The sequence below is a fragment of the Quercus suber genome, unplaced genomic scaffold (assembly GCF_002906115.3).
Source record: "Quercus suber isolate HL8 unplaced genomic scaffold, Cork oak 2.0 scaffold_131, whole genome shotgun sequence".
Taxonomy (NCBI): Eukaryota; Viridiplantae; Streptophyta; class Magnoliopsida; order Fagales; family Fagaceae; genus Quercus; species Quercus suber.
Window position 1 is genome coordinate 66,648 of NW_027069594.1, and position 21,516 is coordinate 88,163.

The window sequence follows — 21,516 nt, forward strand, 5'->3', positions numbered from 1 at the left end:
CTACCGACAATAGTTCGTCACATAATAAGCGTATTTGCCCATTCATTATATCTTATAATATACTCTCTTCCCTTTGTGTGCTTGACAAGTGACAAGCCACTGACAACCCATGTAAACATCATTCAAAAATTCAAACTCTACCTCTTTTGTTTTTTTAATATAACATTATAACTATTTAATATTTATTCGATTTGTGTGCTCTACCCACATGCACATCAGAACACTACAAGTACAAGGACTAAGACTATTTATTTTAGGCCTATTTTAGTATTATTATTTAATACGTACATCAATATCAATTTTTTTATTTATTTATAAGCATCAAAATCAATTCTATTATAAATATTTTATATATATATATATATATTTTTGAGAGTATTATATAAGCAAAAATACATTTTTTATTTTTATATTTTGAACTGATTTCTATTTTGGTCTCTAAAATGATTTTACTACTAATGTAGTCCCTAAAAAAAAGAAAATCCATTTTATTTTAATTTCTGTCGTTAACTCACTAACAGAAAAGTCATACGTGACAGACGAAATGCATTGTTAGCATGTTAGATGCTTATGTGTCTATTAAAATAATATTTAAAAAATTATTTAACATTTTTTAAATACCACATCAACATTTTAATTTAAAAAAACGTCATGTCAAAAAATTAAAAAAAAACATTAAATTAAATAATTTAATTAAAAACATTTTTTTACTTTTCATTATTATTATTTTTTTGGGTAAGAAACTTGTTCTTCATGATCTTCCCCAAATCAAAACATACACTTGTTGCCTTCTTCTTTTCTATTGTTGCTCTTTTCGGTCTTTTCCTTTTCTTTTATATTTTGACATTTAAATAACATTCTAGAACATGTCAGATTAATTTCACATATTAATATGAATTTCAAGGAAAGTAAGTTGTCCATGTTTCGTGAATTTTTGAAGCACTTAAGGCGATAGAAGTGAGAAATCAGAGTTGTGACTCAAACTGAATTAGTTCTAGTTTTCCATTTGCTGGAAAATTTTAAAAGCAACCAAAGAAACTATTTTCTACTCACCCAAAACCTCATCACAGCAAACAACAATATTCACAAGAAACTTCAACAAATAAGAACACCCAGCAACAAAGAACACCATTGGTAGAAAGAAAATAACCTTAATCTGTACCAAATTCCCAAAATCCACATGCATAGCCGAAGCCTACATCCAAGTTGTTTTTGAGATTAACCTAAATCTAAACCATTTTGAAGCCAATCAACCATTATTCCCTTGAAACCCCAAAAATGAAAATAAAAAAAATTTTGTAGACCAGAGAGCTTCAGCCTTCAGCTCTACGCCCTCCACCGCTGCATTGTCTTCCTCATCCCTCTGGCCAGTCCTCCACCTCTGTCACGAGGCAGATCAACCTTTTATTGATTTGGATCTTGACTCTTGACTTGCAGATCGGCCTTGTATTGATTTGGTTGCTGTCACGGCATGGCTGGCGGCGGCCCAATGCGAAACCAGTGAAGTTGAAATGGGTTCAAGGTGGCGCTTTGGTTGAAGATTAGCCGAATGTGGTGATTTAAAAGTGTGATGGTCGGGTTTTGGGTTTCAAAGTGAGTTTGGTGATTGAAGAAGTGTGGGTTGTGGCTTCTTGGAATTGATGATTTGGGATTTGACGATTTTCTGGTTTTGAACTTTCTGGGCTTGTGGCTTTGGGATTTGATGATTTTGCTGGGGTTTGAGATTTATGATTTTGTTTTTGAGCTGAATTTTTTGGTTTTTTTTTGGTTTTTTTTTGGTTTTTTTTTTTTTTTTTTTTTTTTTTTGTGTATTTGTTTTTCAAGAAAATTTTTGGGTTCACTGGTTTGCTTGAGGGGAAGAACATGAAGTTCATGTTCTGGGGAAAGAAGAAATGAATTTTCTTACAAAAAAAGAAAAAAGAAGAAAAAAAGGTAAAACAAAAAATTAATTTAATTAGATTAATGTTTAATTTTTGTTTAAATTTTCTGAGTGGCTTTTTTTTTAATTAATTTAAATACTAACATGGCATTTAAAAAATACCAAATAATTTTTTAAAATATTATTTTAATGGACATGCATCTAAAATGTCAATTGTGCATTCTATTCGCCATATAAACTTTTCTATTAATGAGCTGACGGCAAAGACTAAAATAAAATTAAGTTTATATTTTTAGGGACTACATTAATAGAAAAATTAATTTAGGGGCCAAAATGAGAATTAGTCCAAAATATAGGGACTAAAAGTGTATATTCGTCTATTATATATTATTAGTATAATGAATTAACATTTTAGCTAGAGTTTAAATTATTTTTTTTGGTGTAAGATATGAGTTAATAATTTTAAATATTGTAAACAAATTATATGGGCTTTGACTAATGGATATACAACTAATATAAATAAAAAATAAAAAAAATAAAATATATATATATATTTAATACTTAGCGATAAACTCAAAATGGTACATTGATATTAATTGGTACTGAAATATTTCGTTTTCCTAATCAAACTGAAACAGTCTATGGTACAGTATTGACTCTCTTGCGCCAAGCACATGAGAAATTACCATAATGGGCAACTTTTTCTCTTTTTGCTTAATAAAGAATGACTACCAGCAATAGTTTGTCACTTAATAAGATTTGTTGTGAAAATGTTGTGGACATAGTATTACTTATAAAGGACGAATCACTTGGCCTAAGAAAATAAAAACATCATATTATAACTAGCTGCTGCTCTTTAATTTTATATCAACTTTAGCCAATGTATGCATACCACCGATATTATATGTAATATAGTGGGTTTTAAATAACTCAATTAGAAAAGCTTCTAAACATAAAATAAGAGATTTACAATATCAATTTTATTTACACTAAAAATCTATTGATGTTTTGGTCTGATAATAAAAAAATAATCTTTATCTAGCGGATGTCATAAAGTAGACGATAAATAACAATCGTTATATGTAATAAACTAATAATATAGTTAAAGTTGTTTTGACTTTAGGTCATGTATGCATAGTACATAAATTATATGTAATATAGTTTAAGTTGTTAAGAATGTAAAGTGGTAGAAACTTTTTTGGCATGCAGTGTAACCTCTAAAACACAATCAAGATTGCCATTTCCTCTTGTCAATCAAATTTGTCGTCTTATGCCAATTAAATAGTTTGGCGCTATCAAGAATGCTTCAAATAACATATATAAATGTGTGTGTTCAATTATGATATGGAGAGATAGAGATATCCAAAAAACTATAATGTAATGTAGATGATCACTTGCATAAAGAAATTTTATCTATATTATATTATCTCTAGATTTCTTTATTTTGTCTTGATATTTCTTTTACTAGTATATGTATATTTCGTGCGTAATATGTTATAAGTTTATATAAGATTTGTAAAGTTGTGATTTTCAACTATGTTTTGTTGGCTTTAATTCTATGTCAAATTTGATTGTATTCTGTTAATATCTTATCGGTATGTTTGTGGGATTTAATGTAAGGGTTAAGTGTGAGAGTTTAGTGAAGAATTGTGAAGACAACGAATTTCACTACTTGCTTGCAATTGACTTGTGAGTGGACAACCTACAAAAGGTCACGTGAGAACACATGCTAGAAATTGAACAGTCTCTTTTTAGGCTGTATTTCGTGAGTCACTTTGCGACTTGGCCAACTCGCGAGTAACCTGCGAAACTCTTTGCTTGGATGATTTTAAAGAGTGTTTTTCTTATTTCTTTACCCACACTATATAAACCTACATTACTCACAAAATTATAAGCAAGGTTGTGAAACTCGGACTGGACCATACGGTCAGACTGGATTAATCGGAAACCGTTTTTCAAGATGGGTTTTTAACTCTTAAGAACCGGCCTATGCAAGAAAAGCAGTGAATCATGCAAACCGCAATCGAACCTCTCGGGCTTGAAAACCGTTGACGGTTCTTGCAGTTTAGATATGGATTTTATTTTTGATACTTACCACCATTGTTGATGCTTCAAACCACCGTGGGATGCTGTTAGACCTTTTAGATCGCATCACCTCTCTTCTTCTTTTCTGTCTCACTCACACTTTCTCTCTCATTTTTCTGCGTTTTTTGCCTTTTGCCGTTTCAGTTTCTGTGTCTGGACTCTAGAGTTGCTTTGCAGATGGTGGAGATGGTGAAGTAATGCTTGGCTGTCATCTACTCATTGACCAACCACTTTCTTCTTGGGTTTTGTTTTGTATTTAAGCTATTATTTAATGAGTAGACTTCTAACTTCTTCTTTTTAAGTCTTTTATCTTTTTGTTTACCACTTTTAAGTTTCATTGGAAAGTTGACTGTTCAAATAGGCTTGAGCATCAAGGCATGGGCTAGTCTAATTTGTGTCTAAGGCATGGGCATAATTTAGACGTAGGCTTCATAAAAATATATATAATTTATTTTTATAAAATTACATTTTGGGTACCTACATATTTTCTTATTTTAGTCAATTTTTTCTATATTTCTAATTTATTATATTTACTTATTTATTAAATAATTATTAAATTAATTATGACATAATAACAGTTTGACTTTAAAAAATTTTGAACCTCTCCTTTTTTTCAGTTCATTGAACGATCCTGGTATGAAAACATTAATCAAAATTCTGGATTAGGTTATCATTTGAAGGACATTTTTAATAGGTAAGTTAGAATTTGAAACCTATGATATCAGTTCCTTTTATAATTGATCTTAATCATTAATTCAAGGGGAAAAATGCTCATACACCCCATAAATTTCAATTACTAGCCAAAAGACTCCCCTCAACTCTTTTATTGGCTAATTTACTCCTTAAACTATTCACAACTGCCAAATCAATACTTTAGTTAGTCAACATAAAACACTAACTGAATGAGCACATGTCACTCATGTGACTTTCAAATACAAACATAATAAAAAAAAAACCAAACGTCCAAAACCAACGGAATGGAAAGAGAGAAGAAGAACCAGGTCGCGGCAGAGAGAGAATCCACACAGTTTAGAGCCACTACCGAGCTTCTCTTTGCCGTCTCGCACCTGTTCCGACAATGCCTTGGTGGTTCGCCGCACTGTTCAATTTGAAAACCACCGCCAATGGCAAACGCACCACTATGACCAAAACCATCAAGAACCAGTGAAGAAGAACAAATAAATAAATAAATAAATAAAAAAGAGCAAAAAAACCAGAAAAAACGAGCAAAATATGAAGCAGAAAACCCAAATTAGAAAAAAAAAAAAAAAAAGAGTAGAAATATGAGCAACCCAAATCGAAACCCACAGATTGAGAACAACCAGCAAAAACCCAACCCGAAACGTAGAGAGAGGCCGAAACCCACGCTTGAAATGCAAACAAAGCTTAAAACCCAGCTTGAAATCACACTGAAACATAAACGCCGAAACCCATACCGAAACAGAAACACAAACGCCAAAATGGGTCAGCGATGGAGGCTTGGGGCTTAGGGCTTGGGTCGGCAACGAATTGAGGAAGAAAGATGGTTGGAGCTTGGCAAGGGAGAGACACACCCAAACTAAACAGTGCGACAGAGCCACCAAGGCGCCGCTGGGACAAGGGTGGCAAGACGACGGAGAGAAGCTCGGCAGTGGCTCTGAACGGCATGGATTCTCTCTCTCTCTCTGCTGGACCTGGTTCTCTTCTCCTCTTTCCGTTGGGTTTTGGGCATTTGGGGTTTTTTTATGTTTGTATATGAAAGTCACGTGAGTGACATGTGCTTATTCCGTTAGTATTTTAACGTGTGACTAACTGAAGTATTGATTTGACAATTGTAAATAATTTAAGGAGTAAATTGGCCAATAAAAAAGTTGAGAGAGTCTTTTGGCCGGTAGTTGAAAGTTTAAGGGGTGTATGGGTATTTTTCCCTTAATTCAAGATATCAATTAATTTATTTTTGACGTACACAAGATTCAAATCTAATTATCTTAAATAGAAAAACCTAATGTATCAAACGGAGCAATAATAAAAATTAAAAAAAAAAAAAATTTCCGTGCTACATTAGTGGCCAACTAAGCCTCCACATCAAAAAATAAAACCCAAAATTAAAATAAGTAATTCTAAGTTTTGTACTTTGTCTACATTGTCCACTTCACCAACCTCCAAAAATTTCAAAACTTTATAGTGCTACACAATGGGGGTTGATCTTTACTATAACTAGCATATAGGATATTTGAATTCTTATTCATGGTGGAATATGAAAATTTTAAAAATTCTTTGTTTCTTCCTCTTTGGTTGTACATTAAATTCCAATCTCAAAAATTCCTATTTTTGATATGAAACATTAAATTACTAAATTAAAAAAAATATCAATGAAACTTAAATTACAATTAATAAAAACTCAACACATAAACTTAAATTAAATCCAAACACAAACAAACGAAGAAAAAAAAAAGTCTCATATTTACAATGATAATTCAAATATATTAGGAATTGAATTTTTATAGAATAACACTAATCTTTTAATTAAGGAATTGAATTTTTGCTGTTGAGTATAAAGCTTGATTGGTACCAATTACTAAACAATTAATATTGAAAAGGGCGCTCGTTCAGTTGTCACAAAAATATCCTATTCCTTGCAAATGACAATAATATAGCCAAAAAATTAAATAAAAACTTATTCTTCACCATGACACCAAACCCCCTAGCCCCAATCATGGTTCTCACAATTTAATTCCCATTGTCTATGACAAATTATCCCCCATTACTCACTCACCTATATTAGTGCGTCCATATTCTATTTTCATTAATAACTTACAACTGCTCCATGTGGCCTTAACAGGTGAACTTTAAAGTTTAAAGAAATGATAACTTCAACATGTGGCATTTTGCTAGGCCACACATTTATCCAGTTGCTGTTATTAATCAATACAAAGGCTGGGAAATGAACTATTTTATGATACAAACATCTTTGCAACACAACCTAGCTCTCAAACAAAGCATACAATATTGATAGACATTATAATGAGTAGAAACTGAACTTGATGCGGCTCACTGCATAAGTAACAACATATTAATGCCCGTCTAAATCTAGCTTCAATGTTGTTTCTTCAGCTTGCTTAAACTGAAAATCATATCCAGTTGCAAGTAGTTAGTCTTAGCGCATAGAAACTTGGTAGAAAGTCAATAAATAAGCCAAACAAAATTTAAATATATATATATATATATATATATATAAAGAATCTTAACTACTCTGGAGTTTCAATCTTGTCTTTCCACTGCAGATCATATCAAATCCTCCCTGATAAAAAGAAAAGGCGAGCAAATTAAATATGACAATCTTGTAACTTCAACATGCATGATTACATCTATAGCTCATGGCTAAATTACATATATAGTGAATAAAACTTTTGCACAGGTGTGTTTGGCAAGCCCAAAACACCCAGCTTTTTGAGCTTATTTTGGCTGGCCTCACTGAAAAAATCCTTTCCCCCTCCTTTTATAGGGTACTATTAGCAAATAACCAATCAACAAAGAAATAATAGTCGCTAACCCATGCAATGCACAAGCAAAATTCTTGTGAAAGTATAGTTTATACATAAAAAAAGCTTTCTAACTTTACATGAACTATATAATTGTAAAAATTCAAAAAGTGAACTCTCCATTGTAATGAATTATTCATGTTCAAAAAGTAGTTACAACTTGTTAACAATTCGCCTACTTCTACTACTACTTTGGGCGTGGCTTTTTCTCAAATATCTTCTATACGTAAAGTAGCAAATAGGTTTACGTCCCTACCAAGTGAGCAAAAACAACCTTACCATGTGGCTGAGGACCATTCTAAGCAGTCAAGAGTAAACAGAAGTAAACAAACCAAAATTGATGGCCTTTTTGTAAAAGAACCAAGATGCAAACTAACACCAAAGTTGACATTCATCAGATATTAATGTCTGTGTGTATATATACATTTTTTTTCCTTTTTTTTTTTTTTAAATTTTTTACACAGACCACACATTATCATCAATATTAAGATCAAATTCAAAATCCCCAAATCAAGGCCTTCAAAGTAGAAAGGAACCTCAATACCTATACTTCCCATACAGCAGTAGCTATTTCATTAATTGCGTCAAGGACAACAACCCAAACTATCCAAACCCCAATTTTTCTTCAAAACCAAGATGGACAAATAAATTTTCCACCTTAAATAGCCAGAACCTAAAGAAAGAAAGAAAAAAAAAAAAAAACCCTTTAAATGCTAGCAAACCAAAGGCCAACCATTCAGCCACAGCAACCCAAAACACCAAAGCTGATCACCCACAACCACAAACAAAATTCCATGAACAATTGAAGTGGAGAGAGAACAGTACATAGGAAGTAATAACTGGGTAAGTAGATTTTCAATTGAAGAGCAAATCAGAATTCTTACCTTGGGTTTGGAAGGCTGGCTTTAGTTGCACTTGAAGGCTGAAAGAGCTTGAGAAGGAGAATCTGAACGGAAGAGAGGAGGCTAGCTTGCAATGCAAAAGAACATGTAACCATTGGATTGCATGTTCTTTATATTCTTAACACGCATGTCAAATTTCCTACCAATTCAAACTTGATAATTTGATATGAAATAAGATTTTTNTTTTTTTTTTTTTTTTTTTTTTTTTTTTTTTTTTTTTTAACACATTGTTTAAAGTAAAAAACACACAGTTTTACCAACAAAAAATAATTTTGGAAAAAAGTATTTTCCCCCTTTATGTTTGGGGTAGTTTCATCCCCTCCAATTTTAAAGTTGAATAATTTCCACCTTTATACTTTGTAGACAAGTATATAGTTCCTATTATTACTCTCTTAGTTAAACCCTAACAAAATCTTATGATACCTAGAATATTTCATTGTACAATAACTAAAATGCCTCATTAAATTTTAATGTCCCAAAAATTTTCTTCATGTATGTTGAGTTTTATGTGTTAGTCATACTTAGAAAGTAAAAAAGATGATGTATGGTATTCTATTTGTTACCTAAAGAATACTAATTTATTAGTGGTTTAAATCTTGTAGATTTATAATTTTATCTAATAAATACTTTAATGACATATGTCTTTTGTTATTTTGTTATTTTACTTATTTATTTTCTTTCTTAAAAAGGTGTTGATTAAGAATTAAGAAAGCTTTTTTATTTATTTATACAAGATAGAATTCTACTCTAGCCTAATCTAAGTGTGTAAGTGTGTGAAGCTCCCTCCTGGAGATTTGAACCCCGGCCCTTGCCCCCCACACTCCACAAACATTTATACTTGTGGAGCGACCATCGCACTAAGGTTGTGCAGTGGTATTAAGTAAGCTAAGCATCGTAGTTAGACTCATAAAATAAAATGATAAAGAAGGAAGTATGAATAACAAAATATTCAATGCAAACGGTTGTAGGTATTTAATTTGATGAGGAGTTTTAATTGTAGCATATGTCATCGTTTATTGCTAAAACTTAAATATTGTACAATGCTTTATCAAAACTTAGTTGTTAATTGTTGAAAGATAACGACATTTGTTATCATTTTTAGTAGGTTTTGTGTGTGTGTGTGAGAGAGAGAGAGAGAGTAGATACTGTCTTTAGTAAGTAGTTTCTAAGAAATGAAAAAGTATTTCGTATCAAATGATACCACGTCATCCATATCAAAATTCAATAAACAAAAGACGTGTGCAAAAATAACTACCCACTAACACATGTCTTTCAATTGTTAGTGGGTTAGTTATTTTTTACTAACATGTCTCATACTTATTCGATTTTGATATTGCTAACATGGTATCATTTGATACCAAATACCTTCTCCTAAGAAATTATCATACTAAATAGATAGCCACATGTTAAATAACTATTCTAGATTTAAATAAATAAAAAAATTCTATCTTAACTTTTCTCACTCAAGGGCAACATGTGCCTTGCATGTGCAACCCTTACTAGTTCTTTATATAGTCTCAAACATATGAAAATTATTGGGCTCCTTTGTACATGTCCACACTTTGTCAGAGTCTATTGTGAAAACCAAGGAGAAACTATAATAAAAATTATGAAAATCAAAATTCATGAAAGATTTGTGAACCTATTGATGAAATTAACTTAGATGATGAAGAAGGTGATTTGGTTGAACTTCAACATGAAACTTGGAGTCTTGGACAACTATTAACCAAATCTCTTTTGGAGTTTGTAAATCATTTTTAAGAAAGACAATTATTTCCTTTTTTTATTTTATTTTATAGATTTACGGTTTTAATCATATTTTAGTTATGTTTTTTTTTTTTTTGGAAAGCACTCATATTTAAATTGTTAATTTGTGTGGAATTTAGATTTATTGCATACATTCAATGAAATATGAGAATATTGCTGACAAATTATTTATGTCACAAAAACATGTTTAGCTGGTTACATGACTCATTAATCTAATGGGTCGTGTCAAGTCATATTGACTGTAATACATTCTATTTATCAACCAAGTTATGCAAGTCGTGTTGTGTTACTTGTTTAATAAATAGGCTGTGTTAGGGTCAAGGGTTCTTAACATGATTAATAAGCGTGTTGTGTTCATGTTGACCTATTAGTTTGTTGAGTTATTTAGATTCCGGTTTTTGATTTCATAATAAATTAACAAAGTTATTCAAATTAATCTAGTTAGGCCAAATTATCAATTATGTATGTGACTGTTAGAACATATATTATATGGCATATCAAATATGGTGAAACTAATAGCATAAAATCAATCACAATGGAGGTGTTGACATGGTGATGAAGTGGAAAACCCAAGGAAAATTATCTAAGGAAAAACCCATTATGGGGGAAACCTTCCCTAAAAAGACAATGCACTATATTAAGAGAAGTTTTATAATTTATTATAAAACCTTTATACTTAGACTCTACAAACCATAGATGAGCTTACAGTAGAAACCTTCTACTACTCCAAAAACTTTGAACTCTTCAATAAATGGATGCCTTTATGGATGACACACTCATGTTTATGACCGAAACTTCTAATTGACTCCGAAAACCACTTGAAATTTTATTTTACTTCAGGAAGTTTGAGATAAAACTTTAGCCCTGATCACCAATCTTCAAGGATACTATCTTTAGATTTTCTTTTTGCACTCTAATTTGATAGTGAAAATAGAGAGAAATAGGTTTGAAACTTTATTTGTGTGGCAAAGTGCTCTTTCTCTCTTGTTTTGATTGTCCATAATGTGTCCTTATATAGTCTAGCATGTAGGGCACGAATTAGAGTTGAAACATACGAATTACTAGGCCATATTAGAATTAGGTCACATGATTCTCGATCGATTGAAAGGTGTTGAAAATCTAGACAATGTTCTTTCCTCAAACCATTCTAGGGTCTTCATCATGGATTCAACAATCCACATCATAAACTCCACAATGCTTAACAATGCACACCATATTGGACGTTACATAATTGAAAACTCATGAGTCAACACGATATGTGAACACAAATTGTGACCCCTTGTAGACACCTTATTTTGTACCCATTAATAAATTTTGGTCCCCGGCCCTACCAATGATGAGCTTGACATATGTCAACTAAGGGTATTTAAAGAGTTCACAATAGTTTGAAAGTAATCACAACTCAAAAGTACTCAAATCGTGTTGAAAACGATTTTGAAAAATGACATTTGCTCATTGTTTTGACCGTACCTTTTGATTTATAAAGAATTTTTGAGTGAGGTTTATTTCATTGAAAAGTAGACATACTGGGCTTCAATTTGAACATAAATTTTTCCTAATTTAAATTTATATTGAGTAATTTATAACTGTTTGAAGTCAGGCCATCAAAACTGTCAAGAATTAGGGCATGCTTATGCATGAATCAAGGGTGCGTGCGCACTCTCAAAAGATGCATACGTAGGCCGATTTTCTGGGCAGTGGAACTTCAATTTTTTAGGGCCCAAAATATAATTCTTTAATATGGACCAGCCCCTAGACCCTTGGGAACATCCAAAGGCCATTAAAAAGCCCCAAAAACCCTAATTTTAACTTATAAATACTCATCTTATGTTTCCAATCAAGACCCTAGCTAAAGAGAGTATTTTTTTGGCTCTAAAAACCTATTTTCTCTTTTCAAAACACTAGGGAAATACCTTAGCACGTTTTTTTTACAAAATTAAAACCTTTCTTTAGTTAGTTCTAAGGTAGAAAGTTTGTTTTCCAAGTTGTTTTCTAAAACCTTTTCAAAACATTTTGTTCTTGAGTTATGATTACTAATTATTATTGTGTTCTTTAATTATTCTTATTCCCTCAATCTAATCTTCGTGTTGTAGGCACTGAGGGATTGGTTAAACAATCTCAAATTTGTGATTCTAAAGCAAGGTGAGTCTCTTTCCCATGATTTGTCACTTTGCTACATAGGATTCACATGATTCTTTGTTTGATGTTATCTTAAGTGTTCTTACCATATTTGATTGATGTTATGGTCTTTTTATCCATGTTTTAATGATTTTAGGTTGTTTATAATATATTTTAGTTGTTCTTGTTATATTATTTTAGTTCTATGTAAATTTTAACATGTTATTTACTTTATGTGTGTTTAGGATATTCATTTGGTTTGCTTGTGGTTATTTATTTATGTTGATGCTTTGTTTTGTTTCCTTTATGTTAGTTTAGCGTTTAGGGTTCTAACATGCTTATTTGATTTCTATGTTTATAGCTTTGATTGATTTTGTCTGTAAAAATGTAATTTTTTGAATCTGTGCTAAAGGATGCGTAAGCATCTTTGAGTATGTGTGCGCATGGTTTAACCATGCATACGCATAGTTGAGTATGCATATGCACCCTGAACCCATATTAGGCAAAATCTTGTTTTTATTTATTTTAATCATTTTTCACATGTAATTTGATTCTGTTTGACTTTGTTTTAGGTTAATTATTTATGTTTAATTATTTTCCATATTTGTTTGAATATTTTTGCCATGTTTGGTTTATTTTATAATCTTTCCTTTTGTTTGTGATTTAATTGTTATCTTTTCCTTTTTAGTATATGTTTGATTGTGTTTTATTTGTTTCCTTTTATGTTGTGATGTGATCTTTAATATGTTGTGTGTGTTATTTCCTTAAGTGCATGATATATGTTTAGGTTAAGAATTATGGCTCTTTTAATAAACTCTTTAATTAAATATGACATAGTAACATATAATGGAGGCTGGCCCACAAGCCGGATGGTCTTGGGTGTCTAACACCTTCCCAACCCGTACCCACAAAATTGGTATGCAGACCTATGCATGTAAGTGATTGACCCAAAAGGCCCAATATGGTTCCTAGACCTAATTTAGGTGGCGACTCCATTTTTCTTCACTACGATCTACTCGGCCGAGGTGTACTCCCTTGTGCCCACACCCGTATTAATATATATTTATGAATTTATACCTTGTTGAAGAAACTTTGAGCTTTCGGGTTTAATGCAAACAACAAATTTAGACTTATATATAAATTTTAGTAGTTCTCAAGTAAAATAAAAAAGCCATTTTTTTTTGGGTGCTAAAATGAAAATATCTCATAAGGAATTATTACAAAATTTTTTGACAAGCAGCAAACTTGGCTAGTGCATGCAACCAAGTTTGGTTTAAAAATGGTGTTATGTTAAAGTAATGTTGCTAGAATCACAACATTCTACCTTTACAAATATGAAAAAAGTTGTGATTGGGAGTGTAAGGACTAGATTTGAATTCCTAGCCCAAGGTATGAATGGACTTAGGCCCAAAAAACCCAAAATAATGAATTTGTAAAGAATGAGTTAGAAAACTAGGCTTTAGTTAACCAAACAACGAATTAGGTAGATCTTGATGACAAAAGAGTGAAAATAAACAAGTTCAAACTGAAGAAAAAAGTCATCGGCAAAGTCTGAGGAGACTGTTCTTATATATTCTTCTTAAGTACTGTTACAAGTTTGGTTCTTGATTGCTATAGTGTTTCTTTCTTGATTTTTCGATATCTTTTCCCTAAGGGGTTCCTTACATTATATATCCCCACTGATTGATCTTGGCCCTCCATTTGTTGATCATCTGGGTTGTTACTCGAGTACCTGTCCCATCAGACATCCCCTTTGACCTTTTGTGAGTTGGGATAGCCTAGGTATCACTGTTCAGGGGTTTTCTCCACATAAATGCGGCAAGAAAGTTAGCTGCAAAGCATTCAATGCAGTGACAACAACTTTTTCTTAGATACCTCTGAGCCTCCTCCCTTCTTGTACGTTTATAATACCCATCCCTATCAGTAGAACCTCCTGGAAGGTCACTCTAATCAACATGATATACCTTTGATATGTGCTTTGTTCATCCGAGGAGATACTGGCTCCTCAGACCACCTTTCCAGCCTTTCTGCTTGTATCTTACTCATGGGGTTCTGATCTTAACACCCCCACTATTGTTTATTCGTCCTCGAACCATCCAACATCCTCGGCCAAGGCCCAAGACCCAATGTACGATTTTTGGGCCCTTATCCCTACAGGGAATAAATTTAACCTTCCATTCTTCCATAGATTTTTTTTATTTTTTATTTTTACGGTTTATGAATATACGTTGGTTTAGACTAGATTTCTAGAGCTGACTGACTAAAGAATCTGCATAAAGTAGTTGGAAAAGAATAGTTAAGTTGAGATCAACTAGGCCTGGTTTGTCTCAGTGCTGTGAAGAATTAAAACTGATTTACAGTGAAAATATGTAAAAAGGGAACATGTACGCATAAGAATATTGACAAATGCATCATCCCCTTCATATTATTTTACATACAATTTCTTTGTCATATTAGTAGTCAAGCCTCAATCATTCCTCACTAATCACCATCATACTAATTTTGATACCCCTGACCAGGAAAGAACACTATGATTAAAGTATCATTTTGATAAAAAGCCTGAAATTGCAGAGGAATAATGCACTTTCTTGGGAGAATTCAAGGAAGCAGAATCCCTCATTGTTAAAGACCTATGTGACAGGGATACCACATTTTCTCATGGTCGGGTGCATTCAAAGTCCCACAACACACTATAACTTTTTTTTATGTGTGTTGTCTAAATCAAATTTGCCTTTTTACAAAAGTTCCTTGCATAAGTTGGCAAATCTTCTAGGAACAGTTGTCATTTAGGATTTCCTTCCCTTTGTCAAATGCTTTTGTTAGTTGCTATTTTTTAAGGAAAGGTTGTCATATACAGAGCAGTTGTTGCATGTAAAACCATAATGGTATTGAAAGTTTGAACCAATGAATTTGAGTTCATAATTACACAGGGTGCTAAGCACTGAATTATATCATATTGTAGGTTCTATCATTCACGTCTTCTTGCATTGTAGAGGAGGTTGGCATGCACTTTTAAAGAAAATAAATGCGATTATAGGAGGATGATCCTTGCATCAAGATTGTTAGGCATAATACAACTTCTCATATTCAATAGATTTCCCGTGTATCACACGGGTTAGCGACTAGTATCATATCATATACTATACTATATAATAAAAGTTGAGCTTAGAAGCCATGGTTGCGCCAAGTGGCTTCACCAAATTGCAGTAAAGGCTTAGAAACTGTGCCAAGTGGCTTGACTGAATTGAAGTAATGTTTTAGATAAAAACAATAATTTTTTGATCTTATTAATCACTTTGGATAAAGGAAGAGTAATTGTTTTAACAAAATATGCAACCTATGCTATATTCATATTAACTTCTTTTCTAAAATTTATAAAAAAAAAAAAAAAAAAAACCTTCTTTTTCTTTAAATTCCAATGAAAACGTGAGATCTTTCAAGTTTCAACTTTTCTTATTTTCTTTTGAGATATCAAGAAAGCTTCATCACCAAACATGCTACAAGATAATGATAAAGCCTAGCAATTCAATGGATAATGATAAAGCCCTTTGAGCTGTGTTTATCTAAAATCTTATATTGATAAGTTTTTACTTTTTAGATAAACACCGTGTAAAAAAGGCAATCTGTATTTGAAACAATTTTGTATAATAGTAATTCATATATAAATAGAATTATAAACTCTCGGTTAGGCAATCAAAATACTTCTCATTAATATTGTTGCTCCCTTAATCCGCAAAGCAAGGTATGTATTTCTCCTCCTCTTCCTCTTCTTCTTCATTTTATTTTGTTTGTTTGTTTGTTTTTTTTTTTTTTTTTTTCTTTGATTTACTTATTGGCCAGAAAATAAAGTTTCCATGGTAGGTTGTAGGTCCCCCACCCCCCCCCCCCCGGGCAATAAAGTATAAAAAGTGACAACAATATTTATTTTTAAATGACAAAAATAGTTATTGTTTTTCAAAAAATTATATAGAAAAAATTAATGCCAAATAATTTTTTTATTAAAAAAATAGATATAATTTTTTTTTGCTCTTATCATCTTCTCCTATAATTTCTAAGTTTTTATTATTAAGAGTAAATAAAATCTTATCACCAAAATAAATAGATTGCAGCACCATCACTTTTTTTAGTTGATTTTTTTTGAAGCCAGCCCATCATTAATATATATTAACTACACAAAAATCATTTATGAATTGTATTCATTTCATTTTGGTATTAAAAATTAGTATGTAAAGTTTTATCTTTTTTGAGGAAATGGTAAGGAAAGTTTTTGGATCTAGCTCTACTTCCTTTCTAGTAAATGCAGAAGAGTTAATCCTCTAATCTATTCCGCTTATATTGCTCTCTTAATTTATCTTTTAATTAGTTTCCTTTGGAGTGCAAGCACTTACATTTGGCTAAATAACTATGCAAGTAGTGTGAGGATGAGTTCATGCACCACCAACAATATTAATTCACCTTTAACAAAGTTGGAGGAGGAATTAAAAAAAAAAAAAAAATTAGTATCATTCATTGCTTTGTATGGTATCTTTGTGCATAGTAGTGAAGACTGAAGATGCGCGACACGAAATTCCTTACCTTAGCTGGATCTCATTGGTGCCACCTAAATGGTATATAGGTGATGGATGTGTGCTAAAATGCAAGGTATGATGGATACAAGTTTGTATTAACTTAACATGTTTTTTCTTTTAAAATCAAATAGAGAATTTATAAATTATAAATATGACTGTGGTCATTATCAAACCCGCCACACACAAACATGTGTCTATATAATAATATATATATATATATTGCTGACTTTTTTTTTTTTTTTGTCAATAATACAGAGATAGAGGATGAGATTAAATAATAAAATGGTTGTTCAAATTGTTTTTCAATTATCAATACAAACTTATTACCAAGGTCTTAACCCTAAGTTTTTCTCCAAAAAAAAAAAAAAACTTGATTTTGAGCTTTAAAGTTCAATGATTATTCAAAATCCTTTTATATATTTTTTAAGGCATCTCTACCATTTTCATTCAATTATTATTATTATTATATGCATTTTAGTCTCTGTAAGGTTGAAATTTATCAACCATCTTGTTGCTTTATTCCGTGCCAATTTGCTTGTAATTTAGTACTTAGTAACCTTGTATTTAGGTAGGATTCTTGTAAGGGTAGTGTGTGAAGAATTGCTCATCCTTGTGCAAAGAAGCAGAGATTCGCGGCTAGCACTTGTGATGACTTGCGGCTTGCAAGCCGCCAAATGCTATGCACGTGAGAAGCATGCGGAAGGTGAAGGGTCACGCAACTGTCGCATTACAGGACAAAAAGTCTCAGGCTGGCCAGGCCATTACCTCGTGACTTAAACTCGCAACTTGGACAAGCCACGAGGTCAAGCCGCCAAATTACCCTGTTTGGCAAAAAACTGATTCTTCGTATTCTAAACACACCACTATATATAGACTCTTATACCCATGAAATCAATAGAACTTCCAAATAGAATTTTGTGAGAGAAACCCTAGAGAAAAACAAGATTGCCTCATCCCCAATCTTCACTAAGAGACTCTACAAATTCCTCTACTCTCTTCCTCTCCATTGATACATCCTTGAGAAGCTATTGACCAAATCATTTTCTCATCACACCCACGTTTGTGAGAAGGTACATTTGGTGCTAAGGGAAGCAGTTTGGAAGGGACCAATGACTATTGGTAGATTCTATGGTGTATAGCGAAATCCGGTAAGTTAAAGAAGAAATAGGTTCGGCGCAACCTCGTTGAAGCAAGAAGCTTGGAGGGCTTAGGTACACTGGGTAGATTAGACTTGTAGGGTCTTCTGCTGTTCATGTATCCCAACTACATTCTTTAGTGGATTATTTATCGCTTGGAGGGCGGTAGAGAGGTTTTACACCGAGTGCTTCAGTTTCCTCTTCGATAACACATCGCGTGTTGTCCTTATGTTTGCATCTCTCTTCCTTTATCTTTGCTTTTTATTTTCTGTTGTGGATGTGATTATAATTGGCTTAGATTGTTTATCAATTCTGTGTTTGGCTTATGTTCATTTTTCGCACGTTAATTGTTTGATTATAAGCTTGAATTGATCTTTTGTAATTGGGGGTCTAAACGTTCAAAGGTGTTTTACACGCATTTTGAACTTTCAGCTGCCTTATTACTACTGCTATTGATAACAAGCGAAGGAAAATCAGGTATGACTGATTGGTTGTTTGTATGGTATTATTATTTGTATTGCATTCACAATGTACAGTTACGCATGCCTGATATTAATACTACTTTTTGATGGCTTAGAATACAGGTTTGCATTATATTCTTTGCGATGTAACATATATATGATAGAAGGGAAATTTTGTGTTTTTTAATTAATGATAATTAAAATTATACAAATCTTGGCCAATAATACATCCTTGAGGTAATCTAAGAAAGCAGCTGAACTCTTTTAGATTTCCTAAATGACTCTAAATATATTAGTAATTTATTGTCTAATTATTAGGTACTCTTGAAGTACAATAACATAGTGCTATTTGTTCCCACATTCCTTACTAACTATGGTTTTTACCAAGTTTTTGTAGACTTCTAATTATTGTGTACATAATTACAAACTTATAATCCTTTATTAGAGGTTTTAGGGTAACTCCACTATGGAACTCTTACAATTTTATCCATCTTTTTTTAAAATAAAAGTATTAGATTTTATAATTTAAGTACTATTTAACCAAAGGTTTTGTACCAATTTAAATTATTGATCATATGGCAAAAAACAAATAGATAAGATTTATAAAGTACATGTGTTATCCTAAGAACTCCAAAGGATTAGATAAGAGTTTATAAAGTACATATGTTATCCTAAGAACTCCAAAGGATTTAAATCCGCTGAATACCTTTACATTTTCTTCTAAAAAAAAATACCTATGGACCTGTTTGGTAGTGGTGCTCAAGAATTGTTGTTCAAAATGATGTGAAAATTGTAGTATAAAAGGTTTTGTAAAAACACATTTAAAGTATCTTTTTTTTTTTTGAGAATGAACACATTTAAAGTATCTATAATGCAAAAAATGTGTTTAATCCCATGTTTCAGATAACCTAATTTAAAATATGAACACACACACACACACACACACACACACACACACACACACGCACACATATATAATTGTATATTTGGTATGAGTGTGTATTTTTTTAAAAGTTGGTAATTATTAGTAGGTCCCATAATTTTTAAGAAAGAAGAAAGAAAAAAACAAAGCCATGCAGGTTAGAGAAAAGAAAAAGTATGTGTGTAGTCTTATTAGTAGGTCTCATGATTTTCAAAATATTTACAACAATGTTATTGAGCAATGTTACTCAAAAGCTAAAAACTACACTGAATGTATTTTCAAAAGTTATCATGACTTTTGAGTGGAGTTGTAGTGTACCTTTATATTAGAATCCTTTTTCCTCTTCTTGTGTGTGTGTGTATTTGTTTCTCAAAAAAAAGAGTGTTTAAACATCGTTAATTAAAAAATGTGACTCAAACACTCCTGATCAAAAAATCTTGCCAAACACTTTTCTTTTTTTGGCTACAATTTTTAGTGCTTAAACACTGAAAACTTTGGTTTGAGCTTACATATCAACTAGGCTGTATACATTTCTTAAACAAATCTACCATTGGTGTTAAATATAACTAGTTTTTTTTTATCTTGATTCTATATGTCGCAACTCCATTGGATATCTATACATTTCCTGCAAACAAATTTATCTTTGGTGTTAATTAACTTGTTTATTATATCGGTGCTATTTGTTGTAGCTGTACAATCTATAGGTGTAAATTATGGAACAATTGCCGATGATTTACCACCTGCAACTGAAGTAATAGCCCTATACAAAATAAGTGGCATAGGGAAAATGAGGATTTTCGATCCAAATCAAGCAACCCTCCAAGCCCTAAAAGGATCCAACATATCGGTCATTGTTGGAGTTGTCAACAATGACCTTCAAGGCCTTGCCACTAGTCCTGGAGCTGCAAATGGTCGGGTGCAAACAAACATAAGTCCCTACTTGCCTGATGTCAATATTAGTTACATTGCTGTTGGGAATGAAATAAAACCCAGTGATCCATTAGCCCAATATGTTGGACCAGCCATGCAAAATTTATACAATGCAGTTACATCTTCTAATTTTCCAACCCAAATCAAAGTTTCTACAGTAATAGACATGTCATTACTTACCCTCCATCTTCAGGCTCCTTTAGTGACAATGCAAGTGCATACATAAATGCAATCGCTAGCTTCCTAGTAAGCACTAAGGCACCACTTCTTGCCAATGTGTACCCATATTTTGCCTACTTAAGTGACCCAACAGACGTTAAGCTTGATTATGCCTTATTAAATTCATCAGGGGTTGTGGTACAAGATGGTAACTTAGGGTACCAAAATTTCTTTGATGCAATGATGGATTCTCTCTATTCTGCTCTTGAGAAGATTGGTGCGGGCAATTTGACTGTCATTGTAACAGAGACTGGTTGGCCATCCGACAGTGGTGTAGCAGCTACAGTTGACAATGCAGGCACTTACTACAAGAATTTGATTAGTCATGTGAACAATGGGACTCCGAAGAGGCCTGAACCATTAGAAACATACTTGTTTGCTCCGTTCAATGAAGACCAAAAGGGTCCAGCGGAAACTGAGAAACATTTTGGTCTCTTCTCACCTACCAAGCAACCCAAGTACCAACTCAATTTTTCTTAAGATAATTGCAGTAAGAATTGTAATCTTTATTACTAAAATAAAATATGTTTTTTTAAGAATCATGAAATAAAAGATGTTGCAAAGGAATAACTAAAACCATAAATTGTAACATTGGAATAGAACTCAAGATCTATATTTATGAAACATCTTATTTATTTAATTTTATTTCCTAAAAATGAATATTTTTTAAATTTGAGAGAGATTATCTTTTTATTTTATAATTTTTGTGTACATAATGAAAGTGTAAATTTGGGAAATGTATCAATTTTAAAAGTTATTACACATACATACTAAGGAATAATTATTACAATCTTTTAAAAAAGAAACAGTTGTTACTTGATTCAAGGAATATTTATTCCTAAGGAATAACTATTACTTATAATAAATTTGCAACCAAATAATCAAATGATTATTTCACAAGACTAGTTATCCTATTACAAAACATCATACATTTCCTTAGAGAGAGAGAGAGAGAGAGAGAGAGAGAGAGAGAGAGAGAGAGAGAGAGAGAGAGAGAGAGAGAGAGAG

The 21,516-nt window shown here is 32.0% G+C and overlaps 1 protein-coding gene and 1 long non-coding RNA gene across 2 annotated transcripts; one reads left to right on the forward strand and one right to left on the reverse strand.

Annotated features, from left to right (window-relative positions):
- Nucleotides 1–6,791: 6,791 nt before the first annotated feature.
- On the reverse strand, nt 6,792–8,565 carry LOC112015195 (uncharacterized). Its single transcript, XR_010630036.1, has 3 exons — nt 8,370–8,565; nt 7,193–7,244; nt 6,792–7,067 (listed from the first exon to the last, which is right to left on the reverse strand). It is a non-coding gene; the product is annotated as an uncharacterized LOC112015195 (long non-coding RNA).
- An 11,386-nt stretch (nt 8,566–19,951) lies between these two features.
- On the forward strand, nt 19,952–20,988 carry LOC111997936 (glucan endo-1,3-beta-glucosidase). The gene is given in 2 exon segments (XM_065776231.1): nt 19,952–20,459; nt 20,462–20,988. Coding segments are annotated over 2 exon segments (1,035 nt in total).
- The last annotated feature ends 528 nt before the right edge of the window (nt 20,989–21,516 follow it).